At 46.0% G+C, this 10802-nt stretch overlaps 1 protein-coding gene across 1 annotated transcript; it reads left to right on the top strand.

Moving 5' to 3' along the window:
- Window positions 1-8718: 8718 nt before the first annotated feature.
- Window positions 8719-9654, top strand: LOC137148659 (olfactory receptor 14A16-like). Its single transcript, XM_067541580.1, has one exon. It carries the CDS (start codon window positions 8719-8721, stop codon window positions 9652-9654), a length of 936 nt encoding a protein of 311 aa, XP_067397681.1.
- Window positions 9655-10802: the final 1148 nt, after the last annotated feature.

Genomic DNA, 10802 nt, shown 5'->3' with positions numbered 1-10802 from the left:
AAGGGGGAGAAGTCAGTGGAGGTCGTGGCACCTCCCAGATGGCCAGGAGGAGAGGGGGAGCAGCTGGTCCCAACGGCGGAGTTTGTCCGGGGAAAACATGCACAGCATCCCCTTCAGTGTCTGGTTAAATCTCTCCACCAGGCTGTCCGTCTGGGGATGGTAGACCGAGCTCTGTAATTTCTTTATCCCCAGGATACCGCACACCTCCCGGAGCAAACGGGAGGTGAAATTCGTCCGTGGTTCCGAGAGGATCTTGCGGGGAAATTTCACCCAAGCAAAGATCTTCAATAGTTCTGTGGCCACTGCCCGCACCGTGGCACTCCAGAGCGGGATGGCCTCTGGGAAGTGGGTTGCGTAATCCATTATGACCAGGATGTACCGAAAGCCTGTGGCACTCCTGGGGAGGGGTCCCACGAGGTCCATTGCAACCCTCTCAAAGGGCGTTCCGACCATGGGAAGGGCTATGAGGGGAGCTCGTGGTACGCCCAGAGGAGCTGCCAGTTAGCACTCGGGGCAGGAGGCACAATAGTCCTTCACCTCTTGCCTAATCCCAGGCCAATAGAAGCGGGCCAAGATCCGGGTGAGGGTTTTGTCCATCATGGGCCAGTCTGAGCACGGCCCGCTGGTGGAGTCATGGTACCAAAAGTTGGGCTCGGGGTTCCCGGGTCCGGGGGTCTTGCTCCATGTGGGTAAGACCGGCCACTCCCCCTCAGCGTGGGCCTCTAGTCTGGTTCTAGTTGGGAGCCTCAGGGGAGAGACATCCCTCTCCCTCGGCAGTCCCCACCTGACTGAGCTTGCAGGCCTGGGTTTTAAAGGCCTGGCTCCGCCCCCCTGCTTCCGGACAGGTGGTGTACATGGGGTTTCTAACGGCCTGAGCCCATCCTCCTGCCTCAGGCCAAGGGCTGTCCTTCTGGACTCTACCAGCCAGGGTGGGTTTGGCTCCCCCTCTGGGTCCTTCTCAGAGGGTGACCACCCCTCCCGGCTACAGTGACCCTGTCACTGTACATCATGAAACAGTTAAATATGGGTTGGAGTTTGGAATGCTTCGTCTCATGGCAAGCACATTAGAAAATTCATGCAAAAATTTGGAAAAGATTAGTATACAAGACATAAAGGATTTTGATTCAGGAATTGAGTGGTTATACAAAATAGTCTACATTAAAACTTACCTAAGTGCTTTTTTCAGAGACAGGCTCTTGGTTTGAATGCCTTCTTTTGTCACAGTCCTTACTGGGGAAGGTGGACGTAGCTGTGTTCCTGGATTTTTACTCAGCTGTGAATTTTGTGGTCATTTTTCCTGCTTGTGACAAAACAGACAGAATAGGGGAGAAGAGAGAGGAGAGCAAAGATGTGGGGATATGGCTTTGTATTGACATTTGTGGGATTTGAGGCAGCTGGTCTGTGGACAAATGCTTTGGGCTGCCAAGTTGGATGTGACTGCTCTTGCTCTGTCCGGGTTCAATTCCCCAGTCTGGGACATCTCTTATTGGTCTGGGCAGGGTCTTCTATTTCGCTGGGCAGGGCTGGATGGCCGCCTCCTTGTGCCAGTGCCTTGCAATGCAGTTGGACTCAGAGTCTGGTCAAAAGAGATGGACAGTGAAATGCAGTAAAGTCGCGGGGGGGGAGGAGTGAAGAAAATGATGAAGAAAACAGGCCACATGAATTCAGAGCCACCTGGATCACTTCGTGAGCTGAGGGCAAACAAACAGTATGTGTTTTAATACGGCTAAATGTAAATGTAAGCATCTAAGAACAAAGAACATGGGCCAAACATGCAAGGTCCGGCATTCTGTCCTGGGAAGCAGTGATTCTCCACCACTGTCAATTTCAAAATCAAAATTGTGTATTTTGAGAGTTCTGCTCTCGTTGAAAAGGAATTGTTTTGGGGACGCTCCATGGCCTGTGTTCTGCAGACTATATGATCACAGTCATCCCCTATGGCCTTGGTATCTATACATTATCTCTAGGAACAACTTCCAGGGGGATGTGAGAGCTTCTCCATCATTTGGAATCTTTAAATAAAGTTTGGATATCTTTCTGAAAGGTACCCTTGTTTTCATCGTAGATTTCTGGGATTCATTCAGGAATCACCAGCTGAGGTTCCAAAGATGACTTTGAAGGAGGTGATTACCCTAATGGCCTCTTCTGGTCTTAAAACGTTTGAATCTATGAACAGTTCACTGAAAGCAATAGTCCAGATTCCCCTCTAACTTAAACTGGTGTAAAAGAGAAGTCATGTAGTTGAGGTGCATAGATTCAAGTCAGTGTAAACCTCATCTAGGTAAGAAATGTTGGGCTCTTTATCACATATGTATCATATGATCGATGGAGTTTTGATGTGTCTTAAAGTGTCATTATTTGGGATTGATGTATAATGTGTTATGGAACAGTACTTTTGTGTGAAGCTTTTCACATACTCGTGTATTCTATAAAGTAATAATGATACCCTGAACAAAGTCCTTTCAAATCATTGTGTTTGCTATCCATATAAACACTGAATACATTGTTAATAAACATAACATAACGTTTACCAATCAAACTGACTTGGATTTTAAAGTGAAGTTAAGGTTTTAAATTGGGAGTTAGAAGTCCAATTCCAAGTGATTTTCAACGGCAGTCAGACACCTAATTCCCTTTGGTTGCTTTGAAAATCTTAGCCATAATGAATCATTAAGTTCTAAGTGTCTTCTGGAAAAAAACGGCATGGTTATTAAGAAGCATACTTGAGTGTTTAACTCACAATTTTTTTTGGAGGCATTAATTAGTTAGTCACGCTAAAAACTTAAATTTCCATACTTACTCTGCATATATTCACTCCTACCCCATCTAAGGGTATAAAGTGACAAACAATTGAATGATGGACAAATCAAACTCCACCAGAAGGCATCAATGCCCCTCCTATTGGATTAACACATAACTCCCATGTTGTTGGTCTGGAGCTGTAGGCAGGGTTTTGACATGCTTCCACTAAAAAATGTGCCAAGGCTTCCAAATCGTTATCACATTTTATCAACATTTAGACAGTAGCAAATTCTCTGGATTCATAGCAACACCTAGGGATGAAAATCCCAGCTGACTCTTGCAAGACCTTTGCTCTAGCCTGTTTGCAGCTACTGAGAAATTTGGGAGTTAAATAACTGGTGTATAAACACAACACAAGAACTCTTTGATGGACGGGTTCTAAACTTTGTCTTTGTTTAATATATCCCATTGGTGATGGAGGATCTATAATTAGTCCACTTAGGTATTAATTCAAAACAACATTTATTACATCATGTCCTCTGAAATGTTGCTAGTTAGTTTTCAATGGCATGGATCAAACTGCTCCTTGGTGCAACTCCTCTCATTTCACTGTGGTTGCACCAGCGATGTGTCTGACCCAGCATGCTTTTATCACAGAGATTTTGGGCCAGGTTCTGATCACACATGCACAGCTGGAGTGAGCGGAATTAGTCCATATTTACACCAGAGTGACTGAATTGAGAATCTGGGCCATTGTGCACAGTCAAAGTTCTCCAGTGTCTCAAAATAGGAATGTGTCATAAAAACTGAATCTCAGAAAGAGAACACAGAAGAAGCGGTGCCTGTTGTGCTTCCATTGTAACCAAACTGTGCTGCACTTGGACTAGAGGCAAATGCACCAGACACTGTACATACACACACAAACACAAACACACGCAGTCCTGGCATTTCATTTCCAAACACAGGGCCATGTTCTAAAGCTATTTATTTGCCTAAAGATGCATATAGTAACCTAGTGAGATTTTCAAAAGCAAGGGGGAGGCATATTTAGAAGAGGACATAACCTCCTAAGTACTCCTCTAAGTGCCTAAACCCCAGAATCAGGTCCCAATGGGATTCTCTAAACCCCTGATCAGCTGCCCCCAAACTCTGTAGGTGCCGAGGCCAAAATGTTTGCAGTAAAGGTTCCCTAGGTGCCTACATTTCTGCTTCTGGATATGGGCACTGCAATCTCAGGCCAGACGACCCGACATGTATCCCTCAGAGCAATGCATGAACCATGGGAAGATAGATGTTCCTCTGCCTATCTCCCCTGCAGTGTCCGAGGTCATCTACCAGTTTGGGTCCCACAAGCCAGCTCTCCCAATAAGGTGGGGACTTCCTCAGTCTCTCCAGTTGGAGCGGTTCCACTCTGGATGAAAAATGGAACAGTCATTGGGCCAGAGAGAAAGAGAAAACATAAGAATGGATAAGAACAGCCACAGTGGGTCAGACCAACGGTCCATGTCTTCCGAGATGGCCACTATGATAACTTGGTGCCCTTGTGAGTATCAGCGACAGTTTATGGCCCGCCATGGGACTGAGCCATGCAGGAGAGCAGCTCGGGGCTTTGTACCGGAAAAGGTCGCTCTTCAGTGCTTTTATGGTCTTCCTTTACCTGGTCCAACGTCCATTCACCTGAATGGGTGCAGAGTTAGGCCAGCACTGAGCCGTTTGTAAAATAGACGTTAGGCAGTAAATGTTCCCCATGGTATTTTGTTCGACCTTTTCATCCAGAAAAGGGCTGGGCTTTTCAAAGAAGGCTGAGACAGTTAGGATCCTAACTACTGTTGATTTCAACGGGACTTCAGCATTGAACTTTGTTAAATGCCTTTGAAAATCCCAGCCAGGTTTTCTATAAATTCCTTTATCAGAATAAGCAATCCCACAGCCTAAAACACCCTCCTGTGAAGGAAGTTCTTATTGATTTTTCTGTTGGTGTGTTCAGCTCACTTTTTCTCACATTCAGCCTAAACTTGCTCTTTTCCAGCTAACTCACCTTGACTAATTCCCCTCCCCTACACAACGGACACAGTATCAGGGCACCACATGGTTGTTGTGTCTCCTGGTGAGTCGTTATATCCCAGTTCCCAAAATTCCCTGTTCCATAGAGTCTGTTAAAAAAATCCAGTTCTGCAATATATAGCTGCCTTTTCATGCTGGCCAGCCCCGCCACTAAGGATGGGCAAACCATCATACCTATAATGAAACCGTACAAATACTTTATTCCCTAGAATGAGTTTCCTGGGTAGGCAGCAGTTTAGCAAAAAGGCCTGGGGGTTACAGTAGACAAAAAGATAGACATGAGTCAACATTGTGCCCTTATTGACATCAAGGGTAATGACATATTAAGTTGCATTTGTAGAAATATTGCCAGCAGATCGAGGGAAGTGATTACTCCCCTCTATTTGGCACTGGTGAGGTCACACTTAGAGTACTGTATGCAGTTTTGGGCCCCCCCACCACAGGAAGGATGGGGAAAAATTGGAGAGAGTCCAGCGGAGGGTAACAAAAATGATTATGGAGCTGGAGCATATGATTTATGAGGAGATGCTGAGGAAATTAGGCTTGTTTAGTCAGCAAAAGAGAAGAATGAGGGGGATTTGATAGCAGCCTTTAACTACCTGTTCTCGGTGGTGGCAGATGACAGAACTAAGAGCAATGGTCTCAAGTTGCAGGGGGGGAGGTCTAGGTTGGACATTAGGAAAAAGTTTTTCCCTAGGAGGGTGGTGAAGCACTGGAATGGGTTACCTAGGTAGGTGGTGGAATCTCCATCTTTAGAGGTTTTTAAGCTGCGGCTTGACAAAACCATGGCTGGGATGATTTAGTTGGGGTTGCCCTGCTTTGAGCAGGGGGTTGGACTAGATACCTTCTGAGGTCCCGTCCAACTCTTTGATTCTATGATTCTATGATTTGCTCTGTTCTTCCTCCGCTTACTTTGATACAATATAAAGAAAAACCCTGCAGAAAAGACAGAGGCTTCCTGTTCCACTGTGGATAAAGGATGAAAGAGTCACTTGGCAAGATGGAGAAAGAAAGAAAGAAAGAAAGAAAGAAAGAAAGAAAGAAAGAAAGAAAGAAAGAGAAGGACTCTAGACCTGTTCAATAGTGCGAGGATGGGGTCTGCGGGCAGGTGCTGGATGCAGTGGGCTGTGGGGGTGAGTGGACTCGCTAGAGAGAGAGGCCAGAGTGCCATGGGGGAAGGGGTCTGGCTGGGAAGGCTGGCCAAAGTGGAAGGGAGGGGACCCAGCTGGGGGGTTACTGTCCAGAATGGAGGGGCTCAAGTGACTGGGGAGGCAGAACACAAGGCTGGACACAAGGCTCTTGCTCTGGTTGTACAGGGGCTCGGAGTTCAACTAAAACTACGTTTTGCATAAGCCCTTCTTTACACCATCTATTATGAATTCTTCCTCCAGTGTCCCCCAGGTTACAGTCGAGACAACTGAGGCACGGAGAGCTGAGGTAATTCAGTTGCGTAGCTGGGCTTAGATCACAAGAGCTCCAGGTGATTTGACCTCCTCTCTACAACCCCTGCTGCCTGGCTGCCCTTGTTATCGTTGTAGGCTGGGATTGTCAAGGCGGTCTAAGGGAGTTAGGCCCCTAAGACGTGCGTGCCTTACTCTCCCTTAGGCTCCTTTGCAAATCCCAGCCTTCATAGTTCTGAAAGTCAAGAGAAGCCCAGGCCTTGGAAGATGCCAAGAGAGACCCAGGGCCAGAATTACAAAGGGGTTTAGGCATCTAAAGAAGCTGAGAGTTGCCTAATGGGATTTGTAGTAACACCTCAGCAAGTTAGGTGTCTAACTCCCATTTGGATGTCCATGGGATTTAGCTACCTGGCAGACTTAGGAGCTTTGGGAAATCCCAGGACATACCTGGCCCACCTTTAGATGCCCAAATCGCTTGGTAATCTCAGCCCACAGAAAGCCCAGAAGCTGGGCTGGAGTCAGGAAACCCTGGGGGAAATCCTAGGGCCTGGGCTAGGCAGGGGGTCAGGTTAGAGGAGCAGAACGGCCCCTTTTGGCTTTAAAATGGATGAGTCTATGAAGTTTTGCCTCTGGGCCTCTGCTTCTGAGCTGTTCAGGTCTGTCGGGAGTGAGTCCCACAAGCCCTTAGGAAATAGACATGGGTAAATCACCTTCCCGCAGCATCGCTCCTTTAATGCCAGCGACGCTCAAAGCCAGCTACACACTGCTCAGCTGCAGAGAGCAACCGGTCTGAGTCTAGTTCTGTCAGGTCATGCTCAGAGTGAGGGGTGAGATGACTCTTACACACTTGTGTCTTTGGCTTCTACATAGCTCGATAGATAGATAATGACCGACGAATCCTGGAGCTGGATGACTGGAGTCATCACCTGTTGGGGAAAAATCCACAGAGGCCAGTACAGTAAGTGTGCTATTTCCATTAAATATATGTGTGGGGATTAACATACAAGGGAAATTTGAAACCGTGAATCAGAATTGCTGTCAGCATTCACTAAGGATTTGACTGTTAAGTTACTCAAACAACTAGAGATAGTCGGGGGGGGGGGGGGGGAATAATTCCTCCGGTGGAAAATTTCAACTTTTCATCAAAAACTACAAACCCAATTTTTTTTCAGCTTTAGGCAACTGCAAACTTTCAGCTGAAGAGTGTGAAGTTTAAGATGAAAACCAAACAAGGTTGCTTGCTGAGTATTCAGTTTTCTAACAAAACATCACAGACCTGGAAGGAAAGCAGACACATTGTGAGAACAGTGTTTTGCTAAAAAAAAAATTTTCCATCCAAAACACCCAACCAACCAACCAAAATTCAACTGAAACTTTCCAACCAGACTTAACTTTAAACAAGGGTGGGGAACCTTAATGTTGTCTAATAACACCATAACTGGAAACCCAATCATTCTATTGCATCTGTTTTGATTTCTGTTTCAAAGGAAAGTAAAATTGAGTAATGGCAAAGCTGATATCCACAGATTATGGTACTAAGAGCTTTGAACCCAATTTCAGAGTTGCACCCAGCAGCCAGATCTGTCTATCCTGACATGGAGCTTAGATGGACAGGGAGGAGGTCACTGAGACTAGAAACCTCTTTGTCTAGCACCATATCCAGGCTCCATCACTGCTAACAGCTGACCACAAATACCGTAACTAGGTGCACAGAATATACACATAATAAGACACAGCCCGTCCCCAAAAGAACTCACAGTCCTAGTAGACCAGGGAGGGGAAGTGACTGGCTGAAGGTCATACAGCAAGTCAATGGCAGAGCCAAGAACAGGACCCAGGTGTCGTGATTGCCAATGACCCGCACAGCACAGACACAAAGTCACAAAGGGAAACGATACAACACAGCAGTAACTGAGCCATGCCACTAACCCATCGTCACACAGCTTTGTAAGCGTGGCTGGCACTGGAGGCCATAAATCAATGTGTGAATTGGCAGCAGGCAGTCTATGTGGAATCATCACAGCCGAGTGGCCGTGTCGGACCCTGGGTGAGTCTATGTCGTATTTCCCTGGCAATGGGACTGAGGCTGTGCTGGTGTTTTACAGTTTCAGTTCCAGGCCCAAGCTGTGAGCCTGCGGTTGTTCACCATAGAGGGACTTTCTTTGCTAGGACTGTTGGATTCGGTGAGTACCTTGTTCCATCTTCTTACTGCATTTTATCAAGCCAGGCCCTGGCTCAGATCTTCACATGGTGTGAACTGACCCAGCTTCCAAGACGTGTGTGCATTGACATCAGTGGGATAACGCACCGGACTAGTCATCCCATGCCCCTCAGCGAGGAGCCCTCACCACCCCTGCTCAGTGGATCAGGGCTGATCAGGGCTGTGCTCTGACAGTCACATCGTCAGTTATTATGGAGAGAGGAATCAGGGTCATTCCCTCGGTCACTCTAATCCTCATCGTTGCTCTTCTCCTTCCCTCTGCAGGCAGGACACAATGTGCTGAGGAAGAAAATGTCCAACCTGACCACCGTGACCGAGTTTCTTCTCCGGGGATTCTCTGAGGTGCGGGAGCTGCAGATTTTACACTTTGTGGTGTTTCTAGTGATTTACCTGGCAGCCCTGGTGGGGAACCTTCTTATCATCACAGTCATAGCCCTCGACCGCCACCTTCACACCCCCATGTACTTCTTCCTGATGAATCTGTCCATCCTAGACATTGGCACCATCTCTGTCACCATCCCTAAATCTATGGCCAATTCCCTCATGAACACCAGGTCCATTTCTTACGCTGGATGTGTCACCCAAGTCTTTTTCCTCCTCTTCTTGGTGGGAGCAGATTTTTTCCTTCTCACTGTCATGGCGTACGATCGTTACGTTGCCATCTGCCAGCCTCTGCACTACGAGAGAGTGATGAACAGGGGAGTTTGTGTCCAAATGGCAGCTGGGGCTTGGGCCAGCGGTGTTCTCAATTCTGCCCTGCACACCGGGAACACATTTGCACTATCCTTCTGCAGAGGCAACACAGTGGATCAGTTCTTCTGTGACATTCCCCAGCTCCTCAAGCTCACCTGCTCTGACTCCTCCCTCACTGAAACAGGGATCAGTCTCTTTAGTGTGGGCTTAGCCTTATGCTGCTTTGTTTTTATAATTGTGTCGTACGTTCAGTTCATCAGCACAGTGCTGAGAATCCCCTCTGAGCAGGGCCGGCGTAAAGCCTTCTCCACCTGCCTGCCTCACCTGACTGTGCTCTCCTTGTTAGTATGCACTGGTATCTTTGCCTACCTGAAACCCCTCTCCAGCACGACGTCACGGCTGGATTTTGTGGTGGCTGTTTTCTATTCTGTGCTGCCTCCCGTAATGAATCCCATCATCTATAGCATGAGAAACAAGGAGATCAAAGCTTCCCTGAGGAAACTGACAGGGTGGTGGTTATCCACTAAAAATTAAAGGTCCATCTTCCTCCTTTGAGTGTGATTTCATTCTTTGTCTGTATAGAAATGTAATCAATAGGTGACATTAGTGTCTCTGTGAGAACATGTTTTGCAATCTCTTTACATGAAAAGGGGTATTTACAGTGGCAAAAATGCACACTCTAGGAGAGTAAAGAGTTAAAAGCTGGACAAATGGTCAGGCCTAAGTTACAGGGAATGGGGTCAAGGCATGGGCAAACCTAGGATAAATAAACTGGAGATAGTGCACACGGATGGTCATTAGATGCTTTCAAAATCTTGGGGTAACAGGCACACACTGAGTATTTTGACACGTGTGACTAGGGTGACCAGATAACAAGTGTGAAACATCGGGAGAGGAGTAGGAGGTAATAAGCTCTTATATAAGAAAAAGCTCCAAATATCGGGACTATAATGTTTGGACATCTGGTCACCCTCTGTGTGACCATCACACAGTTGAAAATGAATATGTGTTGAACTGCTGTCACGGATCCATATAGCATATGACTTTGTTTATATCTTTATTGGTGTGCTTAGAAATTTAGTAATTATTAAAGTTGTTTGAATTTTGTTGTTGTTGTTGTTGTTGAAAAATTGTCCTTTCTTCTAAATTGGTAATTTTTTCGTGTGTGTGTGTATATATATATACATATATATATATATATATATATACATTTCCTTTTCTTTCAATGAAATTTGAAACTATATTTTTAAATTTTCTTCAGCTATTTTTTAAAATGCTCTTCTTTCTTTTTATTGCCCCTTTTTTCCCCTTTCTTTCCCCACTCCTCTTTTTCAATAGCAAAACGGAAAAAGGGAAAAAAGGGGAAATGCGGGGGGAGTGCAGGTCAAGGAAGGAGGAAGAAGGGAGAGAAGAAAGGGACAAAAAGGGCAGGGGAGGGAAAAATCAACCATCCAAACAACAACAAAGCCCCCCAGAAAAACTGAAAGACATGAACATTTTCTAAGAGGAAAATATTTGATAACAATTTTCAAAATACAAGTTAAATAAACCATTTTTCATGAAAATCTTTCCAATTTCCAACCAGATCTTGTCATTACCCTTGTCAGGGATGGCCTGTTGATGGTGCTGAGTGGTGATCCCTGTATGCATTGGAGGCAAAATTCAGTGAAACTAGCACAAAG

This window comes from Emydura macquarii, unplaced genomic scaffold (assembly GCF_026122565.2).
Source record: "Emydura macquarii macquarii isolate MOO-44397 ecotype Brisbane River unplaced genomic scaffold, CSIRO-AGI_Emac_v2 contig_685, whole genome shotgun sequence".
Classification (NCBI taxonomy): Eukaryota; Metazoa; Chordata; order Testudines; family Chelidae; genus Emydura; species Emydura macquarii.
The sequence above is the reverse complement of the archived record's forward strand: the minus strand, read 5'-3'. Positions and strand labels throughout refer to the sequence as shown.